The 22,287-nt window shown below is 33.4% G+C and overlaps 1 protein-coding gene across 1 annotated transcript in view; it reads right to left on the bottom strand.

Annotated features, from left to right (window-relative positions):
* Positions 1-22,287, bottom strand: part of LOC114338902 (zinc finger protein 1) — a 110,778-nt gene that overhangs the window by 15,478 nt on the left and 73,013 nt on the right. Inside the window, exon 3 of the mRNA XM_028289534.2 lies at positions 1-141. Within this exon, the coding sequence (XP_028145335.2) occupies positions 1-141 (141 nt within the window). The remainder of the gene's footprint in view (positions 142-22,287) is intronic.

The raw sequence follows: 22,287 nt of genomic DNA, 5'->3' as shown, positions 1-22,287 counted from the left end.
TTTAAGGTGATGCTTAAATTTGAACGCCTTGTCACATTCCGTGCATTTAAATTTTCTAAGAACTGCGCTTTCGTCATGGCTAATCATGTGTCTTTGGAGACGGTAAACATTGGCAAAGGTTTTGTTGCATACTTTGCAAGACTGAAACAAAAAAAATCTCTATTAATTTTCTCATATAATTACATACTACTAACATAAATAATAATTTTTTACTCAATATTAAGTCATACATAACATTCTTATGCCATAAATAAGTCAGTCTAGACAAAAATTATGTTTATTATGCTGATGTAATATAATTGATATTATAGTACAGTGGTTCCCAACCTTTTATGTCTGGCGACCCACCTTCTGATGTTTTTTCATATTCGCGACCCATCCTTCACCTATGATGGCAATTCTATACGCAATGGACCGTGATAGTCGTGACGTCAATACGTCAAAAAAAGTTTTCCAAACACGTTGTGTCTAGGTACACGCTAAAATGTACGCAAATAAAAAAGTGAAACTTCATCAAGCTAGTGACTATTTAGCGTGGGCAGTGACTGTATATTTTGATACACGCTATTTTGATATGTTTAGTGTTTGTTTGATAGAAAGATATTTGTTGTGACGTTTAATTCTACCTAACTTTTTTATTTGCGTACACGTTAGCGTATACCTAGACACAACGTGTTTGGAAAAATTTTGACGTTTTGACGTCACACTATCACGGTCCATTCTGTACTCTGTACGCCACTCAGCTGCTATATAAGAGCCACGCCGCGACCCACCTGAAATCTACCCGCGACCCACCGGTTGGGAAACGCTGTTATAGTATATTGCTTAGAAGGTTAAAAAAACTTAGAACAAAAACAGAGTGTCTGGAATTTTCACTGAAGAGGCTACACCAGCGCATCATCAATATTTTTTTTTCGAAAGTTCTGTGAACTTTCAACAACAGTAGAACAAAAATTCCTAGCCTTCCGTGTAAATGACGGCACCGTCGTGCGGCCATCGTGAATTTCATGGAAGACATTTGAAAGTGATCGAGCAGTGATGAATCGAGTAGGCACACGTGGGTCTGCATAGTTTACCAGATCCTAAGAACACCAATTTTTGAGGTAAACGATTTGTGCATAGCTTGTGGAACCATATTATTTCAAAGTCCATCTTTTTAACAAGTTAGTTTTCATATTTCCTACAGTTTTCATACAATACTCATAGGTGCGATAATTGTTGCCAAGTCAGTCAAGATCGATTTCTTGTTATATTATAGATAATCGATTTTTAGTAACGTTACAAATGATGAGAACAGTTGGAATGAGAACACTTAAAAGGAGTATACAAGGCAAAACTCTACGTGACAGAATAAGAAGTGAACAGACAAAACTGTGGAATACAGGACACAAAAAGGTAGGTCAGACAGAGAAGAAGATATTGGAACAAACATATAAAGAGAATGGTGGACAGCAAACTCGTTAAAAGCGCAAAGACCACAAGATAGACCACCAAAACGATGGCGAGAATACAGGACCTCATCGTCCGGAGAAGACTTGATGGTAATGAACAGGTAGTAGCCTACTAGCATGAAGCATGACCGATCATGCTAGAGAGAAGAAGGAGAAGAAATTAAAAAAGAATGTGTGTGTACTTTGTACGCACGTAAGAAGTTATACTTCTATTATATGATTTCAACGAAATTAATATACTTTAAACAGTTTATTTATATTTTATTTAAATATTAAACTAATTTTAACTTACTACCTACTTCTCAAAAATTTTTATTAAAACAGTGTTAAAAATTAAAATAATAAAAGAATAAACGACACACAAACAAACACATTGAAAAATGCCACAAATGATTTCTGAACAATGTAGGAAAACATTTTAACTAAATACGTATTTTCTGAAAAAAAATTATATAATAAATAAACTTACAATCATAAAATGTATAAAAAAAATAAAAGTTTCCATTGGGGTTCGAACCCGCTTATCAGCGCAGTTAATATTGAAATTCATTCACTTTAAACTTTTACCCAGAGAGACCATGTGTCATCATGTGCGAAGATCAACTAACTAAACGGATTAAACTTTTGACGGTTCTGAATTTAACCAAATTATTTTGATTTAATTGAAATTATTTAGAATTGAAAGAAATATTAATATACAACAAAACATAGAGTAAGAAAACAATACAGGGTGATTGATTAGTAGGGTAAAGCTCAATAGCTCCGCTATAGTAATAGATAGCAATAAAAATTATTAACAAAAATTTTAGCCACCTTTGAGCTTCACATTACAAAATTAATTAGAATGTTACAGGGTGTTCGATAACACAGTGGCAGACCAAACTTATGTTTTTTTAAATGGAACACCCTATATTTTATTTTATATTCTAAATCCTGTTAACTTCTCCATCACAAAAATATAAAGGTTTGTAATATTATACAGGGTATTTACAAAGTTATAACCAATTTTGTATGAAAATCGTAACAAGTTCAACTCCCTGTATAAATAAAAATAAGCACAATAGCAATGGTTCATTAATGCCATATGTTTTTATTTATTGTCAAAATTTTTAAGAATTATTGATATTGCTAATTTTCTTTATATCAAATACAGGGTGAGTCAAAACGCAAGTACATTATTTTCTCAGTAATTTTAAATGGAACACCCTGTATTTTATATCACTACATATTGAAAAGTACCATTACCGTACTTTAATTTTTAGATAACATTCCCTATGTCTAAATTTATTAGTTTTCGAGATATGTATTTTCATTTTTCAATGGACCAGTAGTGTTATGTTAAATATAACACCGTGTATTTTATATCATTATTGAAAAGTAACATTAACGTACTTTAATTTTTATATAACATTCCCTATGCCCAAATTTATTAGTTTTCGAGATATTTTCATTTTTCAGGGCAAATTATTTTAGGTGTTTAAATTTATCTAAATTTTAAGTAAGCCATGACTGAATTGACAATTGAAGATTACCGATTATCAATCCGGTAATCAATGTAACAATGTAGCAAATAAAGAAAATAATTCATTAGTAATACATTTTACAAACAAAAACAAAACCACTACATGCAACATTTTTGAAACAATTAAAAACTGTCTTTTTATGTAAATGCAACAAATAAACAAAGAAAATTAGTAATAAATTTTACAAAAAAACACACAAACACAAAATACAATATTTTGTACACAATATATTTTGTTTAATTGTAAGACAATTAAACACTACAGTCCAGTTTATTAAATTCTGGTGAATTTCTGGTGGCCACGCTACTGGTCCATTGAAAAATGAAAATACATATCTCGAAAACTAATAAATTTAGACATAGGGAATGTTATCTAAAAATTAAAGTACGGTAATGGTACTTTTCAATATGTAGTGATATAAAATACAGGGTGTTCCATTTAAAATTACTGAGAAAATAATGTACTTGCGTTTTGACTCACCCTGTATTTGATATAAAGAAAATTAGCAATATCGACCATTCTTGAAAATTTTGACAATACGTTAAAAATATGGCATTAATAAATCATTGTTGTTTTGCTTATTTTTATTTATACAGGGAGTTGAACTTGTTACGATTTTCATATAAAATTGGTTATAACTTTGTAAATACCCTGTATAACATAACAAACCTTTATATTTTTGTGATGGAGAAGTTAACAGGATTTCGAATTTAAAATAAAATATAGGGTGTTCCATTTAAAAAACATAAGTTAGGCCTGTCACTGTGTTATTGAACACCCTGTAACATTCTAACTAATTTTGTAATGTGAAGCTCAAAGGTGGCTAAAATTTTTGTTATTAACTTTTATTGCTATCTATTACTATAGAGGAGCTATTGAGCTTTACCCTACTGATCAATCACCCTGTATATTAGGTGAATATTAATAGAAATTTTGATGGTAATCAAATTATGTAAATCAAAGCATTACATACTATTTTGGTAGATCCTTTTTAAATTTTCCAAATAGGTAGGTACCTATGAAATTTTTTATTAGGATACTGAAACATTTACAATTATTACGTACCTGTCGCTTTTAAAAACTATTTAAAAAGTCACTACATTATTATAAACTTGCTTTTCTCTCTGCCATCACAACAATAAAAACTAATATACACAACATTAATTTGTTTATCCAAAATCTCCATATTGAACAATTATTGACAGATGATTTTAACACCCAATCAGATCCCGTATAACGTTTATTCCATACTGTCGGTGTGCGCATGCGCTCAGTAAAATAAAAAAATTTACCCTCGTGCCTAAAGAAGTATAACTTCAATAATGGAAAGTCCCCACTAAAACGAAAAACTTAACTTTTTTTGGTTTTAGGACCTACTCTTCACAACCCAATAGGTCCCCTTAACGCTCGATGCAAATTTAGCATACTTGCCTCCCCTACTATAATAAATTTCACATAAATACTAGTTCATGTTTCAATGTTGCTAAAACTAATTAATTTAATAATTGTATCTGTCTCTACCCGTTTAAGCTTGTATGTTAGTAACAGTTTTGTTTGACCTGTGACCATAGCATAATATACATTTCGTGTGAAACTAAATGTCCACCTGTGTCAAGCTCCCGGATTATTTGGAGAGATTTAAGGATAAAGACCTTTAGTTTTGTGGCTGCAACGCAAAGAAATGATCCATCATGTCATAACTGTCGCAAGTCTCTTTACTATATACAACTTTTTGTTCTGACAACTTAGTCACTCGGTTAGGAAGAATATTACTACGACTGCTTTTTGTTACAACTGGCATTTCCAGATTGAAATTAGCTGTACTTAAAAAATATTTTCAATGATTTTTATTTCAGAGAAATGAGAACCCAGATCTAAACAATAAATCTGAAAATTCTCTTGAAACCTTTTTGTGGTAACTTCTTTCATGCAAAAGAAGTATTCACGTATCCCCACTGAAGACGATTTCTTTCACGTTATCGTTATACATACTTTTGTTCACTTTTTGTATCACATCATTTTGTAAAAATGAATCAAATTGAGTAACTTGACTTTTGACTTGCTTATTTTTTTAGTTAAGGAATCCAAATCTGTAATAAAAAATGGAGGTTCCTGTTTAATATTTTAAAGTTACTTCTCATCCCACTTCCAGGGGGAGGAGTGGGGGTGATGTTTGGTGTCATTCGATACGATTTTTGAAAAATATTGAGCACGTATTTTTCAGTTTTTCAATCTGATGTTCATTTCATTTCCCTACTTATGAGATTGTAAGGAGGAGGCAAAAAGTAATGAAGCCGGTAGAGATCTATTTTTACGCCTTACACATTTCATATCTTGAAATAAGAGCTTTAATTATCGCACCCAGCGGAGTGGCCGAAAGATATCCGACTCTATAGCTGACAGGCGGGCTCGAAAAAATAATAACAAAAAAAAAAGAAGAAACGCCACATGTGTGAAATACGGAGCGTGTGAAAGAGTTCACTTACATGAGATGCGGTGTGGTGATGTTTGTAATGATGCGCACAGTTTTCTGTTCTTTGTTCAATTGTTTTGAAGGCAGGGGCGCCGCAAGAGTTAATTACCGAGCATAAAGAAAAATAAAGAAGTGTTCATTTCACGTTTCTGTAAAGCCTTATTAAACGTTTCTTTTATTAATTTTTTTTATACCTTTATATTAATTTTCAGAATATTCCGCAGATTGATGTTGCGATTTGATTTTGATAGCAGTAGTATCTATCTATTTACTGGTACAATTATGTTACAATAATTATTCAATTGTTAACAGCATCTTGCCGTATTCCCGTCATCCTTTGCCAAACCTCTCTGTCCTCTTCTCTCTTAGTTTTGCGGATGATCGGGTCGTGATAGCTCAGAATGTTTTCAATCTAGAATTTATGATGAAAAGGTTGTATCATATGTATCTAGTGGGACTGCAAGCTTCAAGTGAGTCTAACAAAAACAGAGTATTTGGTAGTAAACAGCGAGGCTCGGTTTCAATTCCATGTCAATGATGACGTTAACATTCAGGTGGAAACATTTAAATACATGGGAACATTGTTTGACAAGACCGGATTGGGGGGGGGGGGGGCAGAGATACAGCAGAGAATCCGGAAAGGCAGGCAAGTTGTGGGAAGCTTGAATTCATTTTCGTGGGATAAGAATATTTCTAATAAAAACAAGAAAAGGGTGGGCAGATTAATAGTGGAGTTGGTATTGTGTTATGGCTCGGAAGTATGGACTCTCAACGCAGATCTGAAAAGAAGGCTACTAGCCGTAGAAATGGACTATATAAAAAGAAGTGCAATAATTTCAAGATGGGAAACAACAAAGAAGAACAAGAATGAACGTCGAGGAAACGGTAGTAGATAGAATAGAAAGAAGATCATTCAAATGGTTTGGACACCTATTAAGAATGCCTGAAGAACGTTGGCCTAAACAAATATTTCCGTGGAGACCACCAGGAAGAAGAAAGCAGGGTAGACAGTACTAGTACAAATATCTTAACAGAAAAGCACTAAAATAATCAGAATCTGATACAATTAAAATAGTTGGAATGCATACATCACAAACATCATAAGGTCGTCACTAAACTAACAAGTACCCCCTGAATGTGCTATAGGTTTTGTGGCAAAACATTGGTTTTGAAATCTAAAATGATCTATTGATCAGAAATAATAGTTACAAGTCTCAAGTCAAGCGAAACAATGAAGGAAAAGACTATAATGCAGTTACTTGTATGGGAATCATGGATGCAATGAGATCGTGGCCCACTGCATTTACATATTCCGCACCATTTCAAGACTGATATAAAATGTGCTCTGATGTTTCTGCTTCTAGGTGACAGAATCTGCATAAGTCATTAACTGCCAATCTCTTCAGCTTCAACTGCCTATTCAGCTTACAGTGCCCTGTCTGTAGACCTACTATGACTTTGACTGTCTTTGCTTATTAGGTCTGCCGTAAATATTCGATTTAGGAATGTTCTGTAATAAACTGTTTCGCCTGTCTTTGTCCTGGTCAATTCCTCCATCTGTTCAGAGATTTGTGAGCTACCCACTTTCTTGTAACTGTTCTTTGCCTTTCCAACATCTCAGAAAGGTTTTGGTCCAACAAATGGCATTGAGAAGCATTGTTTGACCATTTCATTTGCTTTGTCATTGCCCTTATGACCCTTGTGCCCCTGTACCCAGCCTACCGTAACCTTGCTAAGATCTCCTAGACTATTTAGGGCACCCACACAATTCCATACTAGCTTAGAATTAACCTCTACAGAATTTGACCTCTACAAAAGGTTTCCTGGCTATCTGCGAAATTGGAAATTGAACGGTATGTTATTTTCGGTCTTTATATTTCTTCCACGCAGTAATGGATTGCCGTTATTTCCACCAGGAAGATTGTGGCATCCTTACCTTAGATAAACTTACTGAGAAATGTATCCCTTGTTTTACCCTATTATACTGGCTCCTACATCCTCCAATGTTTTTGAGCCATCAGTGTACCAGGTAGCTTTCGCTTATATGAAAGTCGTTTAATGTTATCTTCATTCCCTATTATTTCTTGAAATATTGTCTATATTTTTCAATCCAAGGTAATTTGCAGTGTTTTTAACATGCTGTTATTCTTCCTCCTTGGAACGTACCTAATGGCCCTGGCATCGGTTCATCGTCTATTTCAGGAGATTCCATTTTTGAACATATTATGTCCAATCAAGGTAGTTTTTTGAAAAAAATATTTTTAATTGAAATGCCGAAATCACCAAGAACAAAAAAAAATAGTAAAAAAGAAGAAAAATAGTAATACGAAAATGGATTTACAAAGCAACACCGATGCTGTTTGAATTTCATCAATATATTTATTTTTGTCTATGTTCCGCCAGATGGAAGGAAGAATATGTGACGCCACTGGATTAGCATTGGTACAATGGGAGGACTGAATGACTGATTTAAATGAAAGTTATAGCAACTGTTTGCATTAGTCATAATAAAGTACATAGATCGGTAGTTTTTTTATGAACCACTCTGCTGGTTTGTTTATGTGATATTTAATTGCCTCAATGTGCGCTCACTGGTAACTTTACCTTTCATGGCAAAAAAGGTGGTGGTATTTTAAGATACATCAAGTGGATGCTGCTACGAGTTGATAAAAACATTTCTCGGAATGTCCAGATGAATAATGAATACAAATCGATTCATGAGAAAACTAAGTAGGCAAAAGGCAGGTTTGTTGTTAATATGATTGAGATGTGAGATTGAGATTGTATCAAAGAAAAACAGGATGACGGGGATATTAGACGACCTGTTTCCGGTCAAACGTAGGAGATGTACAATATTGATAATTCATTCATTAGCGAAATTAATAATCAATATACAATAGAGTAGATCACCCTAGTTCGGCTTCTTTTGGTACTTTGGCAAAAAAAAGTTAAAAATGAGTTAGTAGATAGACTTTGAATTTGGTTTTTGGCAAACATGTGGGAGTTCACTTTAACAGGACACTCAATTGAAATACTATATTCAAAACACCTTAAACACCAATACGATATTCAAAACACCTTATACAAGGTAAGGAATAGAGCTAAACTCAGTGGAGCGTTTTGTCTGGAAGGTTTGGAGGCATATCCTACACACCTACAAAACGTAGATACATAATGGTTGAATTTTTAAATGATAGTTTTAAATGATAATGAAAGCACGCTCATCAACGCTCAATCAATTTTACAAATTTCAAGAAACCAATGAAGGAGAAGAAGAACATAATATCGATGGGAATACGACGAGAGTAAAAAGATAGCAGCGCTGCAACTGGTTATTACCTATTTTGAACAACAAACGACTTCTACTTACAGCAGTCGACATAATGTTTTTGAGGAAATATGTAGTGAGAACACGCGAAAAAGAAACCCGTGTTGAGCTGCCCCCCCCCCCCCACTTGCAAAAATTAAAAAACAAATAGCCCTGATTTATGAGCTATTTATGAGCTCTCATATTCCGCAAACTAAAAATTTTGAGCTCGTTCCACTGAGCAGGAATTTAATACCCTAGTGGGGGGGGCTGAGTCAGCCCCCCCACTACTTAAAAATAGGAATATTGAATCGGTTTTTGCGGCAGAATTACGAGCTATTTATGAGCTCTTGAAATTATATAGTTTCGATTTTTGAGCTCATCCCCTTCACCCCCAAACAACCCTTTAATTGATTTAACTTAAGAGAAAGATGCTGAGAAAACTTAAAATATATCGTATTGCGAATATAATTCCTATAGCTTATATACTCTAAGAATAAACTATTAAATCAAGAGCATTTCGATTATTGAGCTACAACCCCTTCGCCAGAAAACCACCCTATCTTCCCGGCTTAAGAGAAAGTTGTATTTAAAATGCGTTAAACTAATTATTTGGCGACTACATATTATCATTTAATAATTTATAAGCTTCCAAATTACGCGCATTTAGATCAGTAAATTGCAATTTATTTTGTATAGTGCAGTCACTGAAGGTAAAAATCAACGATTACCTTCAATTTCGGTGAACCTTCATCGATTTTCACGAAAATTGGTCAGTAGTTAGAGGATACGTCAAGAAACAAAGGTGACATGGTACCACCTTGCGCCTTTACCCTGAGGGTGGATACCGCCCCTTCTCGGGGGTGAAAATTATTTTATAAAAAATAAATGCACAAATCAATAAAAGAACAAATTAAAAGCAAAATTTATTATATAAAGTTAATAAAATAAGTCAATACTTTTTAAGTTATTAAAGATCAAAGATTTTAATTATTTGTGAAAAAAGTGCATGTTTTGAAAAGGTTTTTTGTAAATCACTGAAAAACTTTAAGTTTTTACAAAAAAGTTAATAGTAGTTTAATTCGTATAGCTTATATTCTAAGAATAAACTCTTAAATCACGCGTCTTTCGATTATAGAGCTACAACCCCTTCGCAAGAAAACGACCCCATATTCCCGGCTTAAGAGAAAGTTGTTCTTAAAATAATTTAAATTAATTATTTGGCGACTACATATCGTTTAATAATTTATGAGCTTGCAAAATATACGCATCTCAATTATTGAATTGCCATTTTCTTTCTATAGTGCAGTCACTGAAGGTAAAAATCAACTAGTACCTTCGATTTCGGTAAATCTCCATTTATTTTCACGAATTGGCAATAACAACTTGGGGTTTTAGCCTGGGGTATATGTCACCCCTTCTCGGGAGTGAAAATTACTTTATTAAAAATAACCCCACAAATCGAGAGAGGGATAAATTGTAAGCAAAATTTGTTATATAATGTGATTAAAATAAATCAATACTTTTTGAGTTATTAAAGATCAAATATTTTAATTTTTGGAAAGAAAATGCATGCTTTAGAGCGATTTTTCATAAATGACTCAAAAACTGTAAGTTTTTACAAAAAAGTTTTCATCACTAAAATTGAAGCTAATAAAAAATATAATAAATTGCTTACTTGAAAAACCCTTTAATGTTAATTTAAAGTAAGTTATTGGTAATTAAAGTATATTTTTTTCCGCGACTGTTAAAATCTAAGGGTTCAAGCTTAAATAACGGGAAAGAGATGCATTTTATAACACTTAGGTACTAAATACTTGTCAAAGTACTTAGAAATACCTATGAAAAATAAGATGCAGAAAAAGTTGATAGTATCAAAATCCGCTCACCAATTTTCGTGAAAATGAATGGAGATTTACCGAAATCGAAGGTACTAGTTGATTTTTACCTTCAGTGACTGTACTATAGAAAGAAAATGGCAATTCAATAATTGAGATGCGTATATTTTGCAAGCTCATAAATTATTAAACGATATGTAGTCGCCAAATAATTAATTTAAATTATTTTAAGAACAACTCTCTCTTAAGCCGGGAATATGGGGTCGTTTTCTTGCGAAGGGGTTGTAGCTCTATAATCGAAAGACGCGTGATTTAAGAGTTTATTCTTAGAATATAAGCTATACGAATTAAACTACTATTAACTTTTTTGTAAAAACTTAAAATTTTTCAGTGATTTACAAAAAACCTTTTCAAAACATGCATTTTTTCACAAATAATTAAAATCTTTGATCTTTAATAACTTAAAAAGTATTGACTTATTTTATTAACTTTATATAATAAATTTTGCTTTTAATTTGTTCTTTTATTGATTTGTGCATTTATTTTTTATAAAATAATTTTCACCCCCGAGAAGGGGCGGTATCCACCCTCAGGGTAAAGGCGCAAGGTGGTACCATGTCACCTTTGTTTCTTGACGTATCCTCTAACCACTGACCAATTTTCGTGAAAATCGATGAAGGTTCACCGAAATTGAAGGTAATCGTTGATTTTTACCTTCAGTGACTGCACTATACAAAATAAATTGCAATTTACTGATCTAAATGCGCGTAAATTGGAAGCTTATAAATTATTAAATGATAATATGTAGTCGCCAAATAATTAGTTTAACGCATTTTAAATACAACTTTCTCTTAAGCCGGGAAGATAGGGTGGTTTTCTGGCGAAGGGGTTGTAGCTCAATAATCGAAATGCTCTTGATTTAATAGTTTATTCTTAGAGTATATAAGCTATATGAATTATATCCGCAATACGATATATTTTAAGTTTTCTCAGCATCTTTCTCTTAATTAAATCAATTAAAGGGTTGTTTGGGGGTGAAGGGGATGAGCTCAAAAATCGAAACTATATAATTTCAAGAGCTCATAAATAGCTCGTAATTCTGCCGCAAAAACCGATTCAATATTCCTATTTTTAAGTAGTGGGGGGGGGGCTGACTCAGCCCCCCCCCCACTAGGGTATTAAATTCCTGCTCAGTGGAACGAGCTCAAAATTTTTAGTTTGCGGAATATGAGAGCTCATAAATCAGGGCTATTTGTTTTTTCATTTTTGCAAGTGGGGGGGGGGGCCAGCTCAACACGGGTGAAAAAGAAAGCCATTAAAAATATTTAACTAGTATAGACTGACTATATTCCATTAGATTGTTAGTAATATCAAAGTCTTCCCAAGTTTGTGGAATCATCAATATTTTGGATAATAGTTTGTATTGATTTTGATATTCGTAAATATACTTTTAATGTTTATGGTAAAAACTAATCATTTTTTTTGCAAATCATTTAATGACCTTCAACTAAGACAAAAAAAATATTTAGTTTGATACAGGTTCTAAATTGGCAAAACATTAATTAAGTATGATTAATGATCTTGAAAATGTAGTACTTAACAGGGATTAATTCTTAATTATGTATATCGACGAAACACACGTGTGTAGCATATTTGAATACGTACTAAAGTGCAACTATCGATATAAAAAGTGCATCTATAGTAAAATTAGAACATAATATACTTAAACGTATAAAAATCAGGGTACCATTGGATGATGTTAAAAGCAGTATAAACAAGGTCTCTTAAAGACTTAAAGATTATAATCTCCACAACAATATTGTGGTTGAAGGAAAAGTAGATGGGGTATAGGAACTCAGGGAAGATTTCGATGGTCATTCCAAATAAAGAGCCCCACCGGTTACTTTTCTCTCTCTCTGTCTCTTACCCCCCCCCCTCTCGAGACAGAGAGAGGGAGGTGCTTTATAGATTCTTGCTTGTCTTAGGTGTTTGTTCTTCCAGATTGTGTCAGTATTTGTTGCCAGATTAAGACAACGCCGCTTTACTTGCTTTGTTGTCGTACTTCCTCTTCAACATCTCCGTATAACTGGTTATATCTATTCCCAGATATCTAAACCTTGCTTCCTGCTTTATTATTTTCCCATCAATTTCGATTTTACATCGTAGTGGGTATTTAGATGTTGTCATACATTTGGTTTTTTCTGCTATTATCATATTGTATTTCTTGGTTGTTGTATTGAAGATGTGTGTTAATCTTTAGAGATCGTCTTCTGTCTCGGCGATTAATGCGGCGTCGTCTGCATAACATAATATTTGGATTTCTTTGTTCCCCATTCTGTAACCATGACCTTTACGAGTTGCTTGTATTATTTCGTACATTATTATATTAAAGAGCAGTGGACTTCACCAGTCACCTTCTTGTCTGACTCCGCTTTGGACTGGTATAAACTGTGTAGTTTTCCATTTATCTTTGCCTGTATTCGATTATGGAAGTACCTAGATGTTTTCGATGGTTTGTATAATATTTAGGTAAGCACTGATGATGACTGGTAAACCAGTCGAAAACTAGTTATGTGAATTGATGTGGCCCTTTTGAGGGTTTTTTTAAATATACCTTTTATACAGCATTTATTGTTATTGATTGGTATGTTTCCTTTTTACAGTAGGTGTAAGACATCTTCGACTTGGATGCGATCGAAAGCTTTTGCCAGGTCTATAAAACATAGACATGCTGGCTTATTGTACTCGATGGCCTTTTCTGTGATTTGTCTTAGTACAAATACGGCGTCTACGCAGGATCTTCCGGATCTGAATCCTTGTTGTTAATCTGATAAAGTTGTTAGTTTATTGATTTTGTTGGTTAGGACTTTTGTGGTAAGCTTAAGTGCGGTGTTCCTATGTATCTGAAGAGTAGGATATTCGATAAGTTCGTGCTTCTTGTGTTCACTGCATTGGACATGCGTACATTGCATCCTACAGTTTTTCTAACGTTTCATGCTTTTTTAAATCTCTATGCAAATATTTCTCACGATAATAAAAATATTTATAGCTAGGAACTGAGATCATGAGCATCACTTATGATTTCAGTAAATGAGGATAAAACACGGTTCGATGGAGTCTACCGCCTTTTATTTCATAAACGAATACATTTCTTGGAATGTTATTAAACAAAGGTTTATTAAGAGAAGCACAAAGACTCGTTATCGAATCAATCTATGGCTGTAAACGTTTCATTACTAATATTCTCTCGGCCAAACACTTTCACGATTCAATTTTATTAGTGTCAGAAGTCACTCGTTGCTCTTAATTGTGTAGAATTTTAAATTTCTTGGCTTGATTAATGTTTGACTCGTATTAATGTAGAGGTTATAGGGGCCCAGGTCAATTGTTGTGTTTACGTAACATTTTAACGTTAACTTTACCGTTAATGTACACACACAACGCTAACTACAATTGTTTTGTCCTCCCATAGTCACAGCTGTGTCAAAAATTGCCCCTTATTAATCATTGACGACTTTTTTCGTTTAACCTCACTTGTTAAAGTAATTAGCGCGAACCTATCTGCTCCAAGATGCATTCCCGACCAATTTTTCTCGTGCGACCTCAGACTTTGTACTGACTCATGACTGAAATATGTGTGTGAAATCCGCCAAATCATTTTATTCCAATACATTTCCACGCATCATCTAATTATTTTCAAAGTTTTGGTCTAAACCAGCGGTTCTCAATCTGTTGTACATATCATTATTTGAGGTGGTACACAAAACGCAAAGACAGCCAAAATCAGCACCAGAATTATAGTTAATTAAATCACCTAGCTAGATAGGTATAGCAGTTAGGTCAGCGATACTCAACCTTTTTCTTTCGTGGGCCACATAGTAGCTATTGCCACAGCTTGCGGGCCGCAATCAAGATGAAGTAGTATACAGGGTGTTTCATTGGGAAACAGAAATACTTGAATGGTGAATAGAGGTAAATGAGGCGGTTCTAGGCATACTACATTTATTGCTCCACCGACTTTATAGCCGAGTTACAGGGTGTTTTATCGATTCTGTCCATTTCTTTCTGGACCCATAACTTAAGAACCACCTTGTATATTCTTTTTGATATTTGGTACACATTTAGAATCCAAACCACCCAACAACTAATCACAGGAAAAATCCAGGTCCGGATTAAACAAAATTATAAATCCATTGTGACCTTGAAACAACATCCTGTATACAGGGTGTCCCGAAAAGATTGGTCATAAATTATACCACACATTCTGGGGTCAAAAATAGTTCGATTGAACCTAATTCACCTTAGTACAAATGTGCTCATAAAAAAAGTTATAGCCCTTTGAAGTTACAAAATGAAAATCGATTTTTTTCAATATGCCGAAAACTGTTCGAGATTTTTTATTGAAAATGGAAATGTATCATTCTTATGGCACTAACATTTTAAAACAAAATTATAGTGAAATTTGTCCACCCCATAAAAAATTTATGGGGATTTTGTTCCCCCCCCCCCCAAACTTTTGTGTACGTTCCAATTAATTCATTATTGTGGTACCATTAGTTAAACACAACGTTTTTAAAACTTTCTTGCCTCCTAGTATTTTTCTGATAAGCCAGTTTTTATCGAGATGCGGTTTCTTTTTCAATATATTTACGTAAAAATTTTATGGGGGTTTTGTTCCTTTAAAACCCCCAAATGTTTGTGTACGTTCCAATTAAACTATTATTGTGGTACCATTAGTTAAACACAGTGTTTTTAAAACTTTTGCCTCTTAGTCTTTTTTTCATAGGTCACCTTTTATCGAGATGTAGATTCTTTTTCAAAATATACTCAAAAATGTAAACTATAAATAAATTTTCAGATTATTAACAGGTCTCTACTATCGTACTTAACCATATACAAATATGTGGTGGATTCGACAAATATTCAAAATATCTCGATTAACACTGGATTATCGAAAAAGTACTAAGAGGCAAAAAAGTTTTAAAAACATTGTGTTTAACTAATGGTGCCACAATAATAATTTAATTGAAAGGTACACAAAAGTTTGGGGGGTTTAAGGGAACAAAACCCCCATAAAATTTTTATGTGTTGCACAAATTTCACTTTAATTTTTTTTCTGATGTTGTTGCCATAAAAATGCCACATGTCCATTTTCAATAAAAAATCTCGAATAAAAAATATCGAGTTTTCGATATATGAAAAAAAATCGATTTTCATTTTGTAACTTCAAAGGGCTGTAACTTTTTTTGTGTGCACTATTCTATATAGGTAAGTGAAGTTCAATCAACCTATTTTTGACCCCAGAATCTCTGGTATAATTTATGACCAATCTTTTTGGGACACCCTGTATATTGAAATTTTCAAAACCCGTTTGCACATTTGAAAAGAGCTTTAATAGAGCTTTCATTTTTTGTGCAGGAAAATTCCATGACTTTAATTTTGAAATTATGTCGAAATTTTTAAGAACTCGTACTTTTAAAACAAAAATTTCTATATAATTATTTTAAAATTAATGTCATTAAATTATCTGCGCAAAAAATTGAAGCGAGCAATTACATTTAGTTTTTATGCTCTTTTTAAATGTGCAGATGAATTTTTAAAATTTTAATATACCTACAGGGTGTTGTTTCAAGGTCACAATTATTTTAATTTTTTTTGTTAACCCGGACCTGAATTTTTCTTGTGATTACTAAATGGGTCGTTGCAATGTAGTAAATAAGTATTGATTACTTTTAAAATGAGTATTTATTCATTAACTTTAATAATTTATTATTAAAAGTTAATAATACCTTGCTTTTAATCAGAGTTCTTAAAAATTTCAATATAATTTAAAATTAAACTCATTAAATTGTCTGCCTCACTCCCAAACACGCCTCAAACACATCGGCACACTATCAAATAATTTGAAAAACACGTGAAATTTGACAAATAATTTGATCACAGGACCCTTTAGTTAGCCTTCGGGCCGCATAAAAAACGCTAGAAGGCCGCATGCGGCCCGCAGGCCGCAGGTTGAGTATCACTGAGTTAGGTGGTACCAAAAAAAAAAGTATTTGGTGGTCTCTCTCTTGTCGTTTCCCCATTACTATTAATTATTATTAATAGTAATGGGGATTATTACGGAGGATTGTGATTATTATTAATTACTGAGGATCGTGATTTCTTCCAACATTCCTAACAATGTTTCTCCATTGGTCTCTATCTTCAGCTGCTCTAAGAGCTTCGCAGAATGAGTTTTCAGCTGAATTCTTTATTTGGTCGGACCATCTAGTTGGTGATCGTCCTCTTGATCTTCTCCCCGGAACGTTTCCAGAAACAATTAATCTCTCTAAACCTTCGTCACCTCTGTGAACCACGTGACCAAAGAATTGCAGTATTCGTTGCAGACATATTGTGGACAGCCTTTTTTAATCTTGAGTTGGTTTAGAATGGAAATGTTTGTTCTATGAGCTATCCAAGGTATGCGCAGCATTCTGCTCCAGCACCACATCTTTATCAATTTTTTGGCGCTCGCATGCGCGAAGTGTCCAAGTCTCTGCTCCGTATAGAAATATTGAGAATACAAGGGCATTCACGCATTAATAGCTTAAGGGTGTCTAGTCGGACAAACTTTGATATATGGGAACACTGGAACAGGGGAAGTTCTAATTGTGGAACAGGTTAAAAATTTGGAACGGTCAGACCACGAAAACGGCACATGTATTTTGTCCGACAAAACAGACTTACAACTCTCCGATCAGAGATTAAACTTTCATGCAAAAATCAGACTGCTATTTATCACCAAATGGGAGTTTTAATGAGTGGAACATGTAGAATATGTCAAATGACAGGAATTATGACAGGTGATAAATAGCAGTCTGATTTTTACATGAAAGTTTAATCTCCGTTCGGAGAGTTTAAGTCTGTTCTGTCGGACAAAATAAATGTGCCGTTTTCGTGGTCTGGCCGTTCCAAATTTTTAAACCTGTTCCACAATTAAAACTGCCTCTGTTACAGTGTTCCCATATATCAAAGTTTATCCGACTAGACACCCTTAAGCTATTGACGAATTTTCAGCTTGCTATTAATCAACTTTTTTTTTCATATGCGGGATCCAGACCTAATAGTGTCGAATCTGTCGACCACCATTATTTTTGTCTTAGCTTTATTGATTTTTAGACCAACTTTATTGCTATTTGGTGGTACATGACTTAAAAAGATTAAGAACCGCTGTTCTAAACGATTTGTTATGCACTTAAACAGTTTATTAAAGGTAGTCGACTTTATGGTATTATATCCATTCATTTATAGGTAATCGATTGTTAAAGACAGTGTTTTGAGAGATCAGACGCTAGAGGCTTAGTGGGTCGTCCCAAATAAAGATGGAAGAATGATGTAGAAGCCGATTTATCTAGTGTTTGGGTACCTACAACAATGGGAAATGAAAGCGCAAGATTCTAGAAGAAGGAAGGCTATAGTGGATGATACGAGGTCTCACCCGAGTTGTAAAGCCAATCAAAAAGAAGAAGTGAAATCAATCATTTTTTCATTAGGTGGTCACATTTTATTTCAGTTTCAAATTTTATAAGTAGGTACAGCTCTTTCTACATAGCAGAAATTATAAATATTTATTTGTTTCGCTTTTTACAATTTCTTCTTTTTCTTCTTTTTGTATAAACATGACTCTGTCTGTTTTTTCAATGTGCCTCTAGTAAGTTGTCGTTCCATCGTTTTCGTGGTCTTCCCACTGATCGTCTTCCTATTGGGGAACCGTCTCTCGCTGTCCTTACTACTCTATTTGTTGTTATTCAGCTTATGTGGTCGTTACATTCTATTCTTCTGTTTCTTACCCAGTTATTAATGTTATCCACCTTGCATCTCCGTCGTATATCTGCATTTCTAGCTAGAGTCTTACCATCGATTTTTCGAAGGGCTTTCATCTCCGCTGTTTCGAGCAATCTTTTTATCCTCTCTGTGTCGGGTCGTATTTCTGCCGCGTATGTCATTATTGGTCTGATGACTGTTTTGTAAATTCTGCCTTTAATTTCTTTCCCGATATTTTTATTTCTCCATATTGTGTCATTCAGGCAACCTGAGGTTCTGTTCGCTCTATTCACTTGATCTTCCACTTCTGTTTCTAGCCTTCCGTCGCTAGATAGTGTGATGCCTAGGTATCAGAGGCGTAGCTACCGCCGTATCAGCCGTATCAATTGACATTCAGGGGCCCCAGTGCGGCATCTCGAAACAAAATTCCATTTACAAAGATTTAACAAAATATTCTACAATTATTTCACTATTCAAACGCTTTTGAAACAGTGTATATTGTTTGGATATCAACATTTTGGTGTAATGGATTCTTTATCTATGCCTATATAAATCATATTTTTTATTCTCCGCCCCATAAGAACAGAGCTTATTGGTTTTCAAGCTACCTTTCATTGTCAATTCCGTTGGCTGTGTGTGAGTTATTGTATAATGTATAATGCCAAATTGCAATTTTTGTAATCGCTTTATCTTTGAATATTTGAAACAGTATGTATTGTTTGGATATGTTTTCGTGTATCTATATTTTATCTATAATTATATTTATGTATATCTACAATTCTCCAAGAAATTAACGCACCACCTTAAACATTGGTCATTTTTAATGTCTCATATTTCCTAAACCTGTTATCCGATTTAAGTGATTTTTTTAATATGTTATAACCGTATTCTTGAACAATCTCGCTGTAATAATATTGTTGCTAGACCAACAAATTGTCATTGTATACCGGCTGTATACAAAAAAAAACTGTGATTTTTTCTCAAAGTTCGCTTCACTCTGTGGAATATTATAGCATTTATAAAAAACTTAAATTAAAACCCTACTAGTGCCTGATGTTTTCTTAATATTCTATTGTTTTATTCATTCGCTTATGTAGGATAATAAAGAGTTAGGTAATACTTTAACAACTAGTCCTATTCTTCATCAATACAGGGTGTTTTTAAATAAATATGGCAAACTTTAACGGTTAATTCTGCATAAAAATATAATGACAGTTTGCTTCATAAACGTATGTCCGCAAATGCTTCGTTTCCGAGAAAGGGGGTGTTGATATTTTTCTTACAAACTGACAATTTATGTATTGCTCTAAAACCCGTTGATATGTGCAAATGAAAGTTGGTGGGTTTTAAGAGGTAGTTATTGTGCATTTTTTAACATACAATTTAACATACAATGTTCACCATTGGCGCACATACAGATCATATTACCCGTATGTGCGCAAATAGTGAATAATAAATTCCTAATTGTATAACAAAAATGCGCAATAACTACCTCGTAAAACGCACCAACATTCATTTGCATATTTTAACCGGTTTTAGGGCAATAAATAAATCGTCAGTTTGTAAGAAAAATTTTAACATCCCCTATCTCGGAAACGAATAATTTGCGGACATACGTTTATAAAGCAAACTGTCATTATTTTTTTTATGCAGAATTACTCCTTAGAGTTTGCCATACTTATTTAAAAATACCTTGTATATTGACGAAAAACAAGACTAGTTGTTAAAGTACCTAACGTTTTTATTATCCAACATAAACGAATGAATCAAAAAACAGAATGTTAAGAAAACATGAGGCTATATTATGTAGTTGGGTTTTAATTTCAGTATTTTATAAATGCTAAAATATTCCACAGATTGACGCGAACTTTGAGAAAAAATCAAAGTTTGATTAGTACACCCGGTATACAATGACAATTTACCTGTCTAGCAACACTATTATTACAGCGATATTATTAAAGAATAAGGCTATAACATATTTAAAAAAATCACTTAAATCGGACAACAGGTGTTATGAAATTCGAAACCTCAAAAATGACCTACTTTCAAGGTGGTATGTAAATTTCTTGGAGAAGTGTATTTGCCGGCCGCTCGCCGTAATAATATAAGCACAGAGCTTTTTTCTTTGTTTAAGCTCATTTTCAATGTCCATTCATCCTTGCATTGAAAAAACTGAATCTGTTTTCAAACAATGAGTCTCGATAATTCAAATCTATTTTTCGACTTTGGTTTATTAGAGTTTATTAGGTTTATTATTATCTATATTTTTGTGTTATACGCAGAACCTATTAGTTCCTAAGGTTGTATTATGTAATTTGCAATTTAGTTAAATTTTGCAATAAATTATTTTGTTTTATTTCATTATCTTTTATTTTGTATCTACTAATATTGACGATTTATGTAATTTCAGTAAACTGTATTTGTTATTATTTTTTTCTGACTTTTTGTAAGTTTTGTCCATATGATTGTAAAATTTTCAGTGACAATAAAACATATTTCTATTCTATTCTATACAAGCGTTTTTGCTTCTTTTGTCGCGGGGGAAAAAGGGCCCCGCGACAAACTTTGATATGGGGCCCCCGTGGGGCTAACTACGCCACTGCTAGGTATTTAAACTCCATCACTTGTTCTATTATCTGACCTTCCAGCTCCAATTTACATCTTTTCCATTATAACCATGCACTTTGTCTTTTTTGGGGAATTTAACATGTTAAATTTTCTGGCGGTTATGTTAAATTGGCGCAGCATACGTTGTAAATCATCTTCACTTTGAGAGATTAGTATTGCATCGTCTGCACAGCAGATTATTTTAAGTTGTTTGTCTCCCATTTAGTATCCTTTTCTAGTTCTTACTTTTTTTATTATCTCATCAATGATCAGGTTGAATAATAAAGGACTCAAGGAATCCCCTGTCTTACCTCATTGCCGGCTTCAGTTGGGTCAGTTAGTTCATCTTCCACTTTTATTTTTATTGTGTTGTTCTGGTAGATGTTTTCGATCGTTTTAATTATTCCTAGATTATATCCACAATTTCTATATGTGTACAGATATTAGGTACGAATACTTTTTATTTCGCTGTTTCAGTTTCAGATTTATCTTTTTTGCACCGGCGTGCAAAATCAAATACATAGGTACATCAAAACAGGATTATAATGTCAATGAACCTAAGGTGTTCGTTCACAAATTATTTTTGGCTTCTATTTATATTTTTCTTTTTTATTTATTGTTATAACTACTGACAAGGCGGATTATCAAAATACCACACGAGAACGACCCATACAAATCTCAATAAACAACGAGTCGACTTTTAAAAATCGTTTATCTCACGTAATCGGTCACCTTTAAGAAAAAAGTTGTGGTATTGGCAGTTTTGCACTTACAGGTATACCTGTTTAAAACGTACATGTTGCAAAAGTTTCAGATTTCAACCTGTCTGCTATCTTAGCTGGTTTCATGACACATATTCTTTACCAGAAACATAAACAAAGTGATGATACCCGTTGACTTTAAACTAACAAAAGATTGGTTTTTTTCACAATCTTCACGTTTTTAATATTTAGCTTGATCAAATAAAAACAATTTTTATATCAAATTGTAGGTGAAAACAAAAAGATATTTTTAAAGAAAATATATCATTCACATAAGGGGATCATTGTTTAAATAATAAAATTGACTTTTTTAACTGCTGCGGAAATTCATGTTTTTACAATTTTTTTTTGTAAACGTTCGTCCTCTTGTGTTTCGAGGATTTTCAGCACCAAATTGAATCAAACAGATTACTCGGAGGTTTTTGGGGTTAATGCACAGGAATGGAATATGCCATCAGAACCGAACACGTAGCATCTGGTGTCGGAATCACTGCTAAGGTACGTCATCTTCTACACAAGCAAAC

This window comes from Diabrotica virgifera, chromosome 4 (assembly GCF_917563875.1).
Source record: "Diabrotica virgifera virgifera chromosome 4, PGI_DIABVI_V3a".
Classification (NCBI taxonomy): domain Eukaryota; kingdom Metazoa; phylum Arthropoda; class Insecta; order Coleoptera; family Chrysomelidae; genus Diabrotica; species Diabrotica virgifera.
This window is presented reverse-complemented; position numbering and strand designations above follow the sequence as displayed.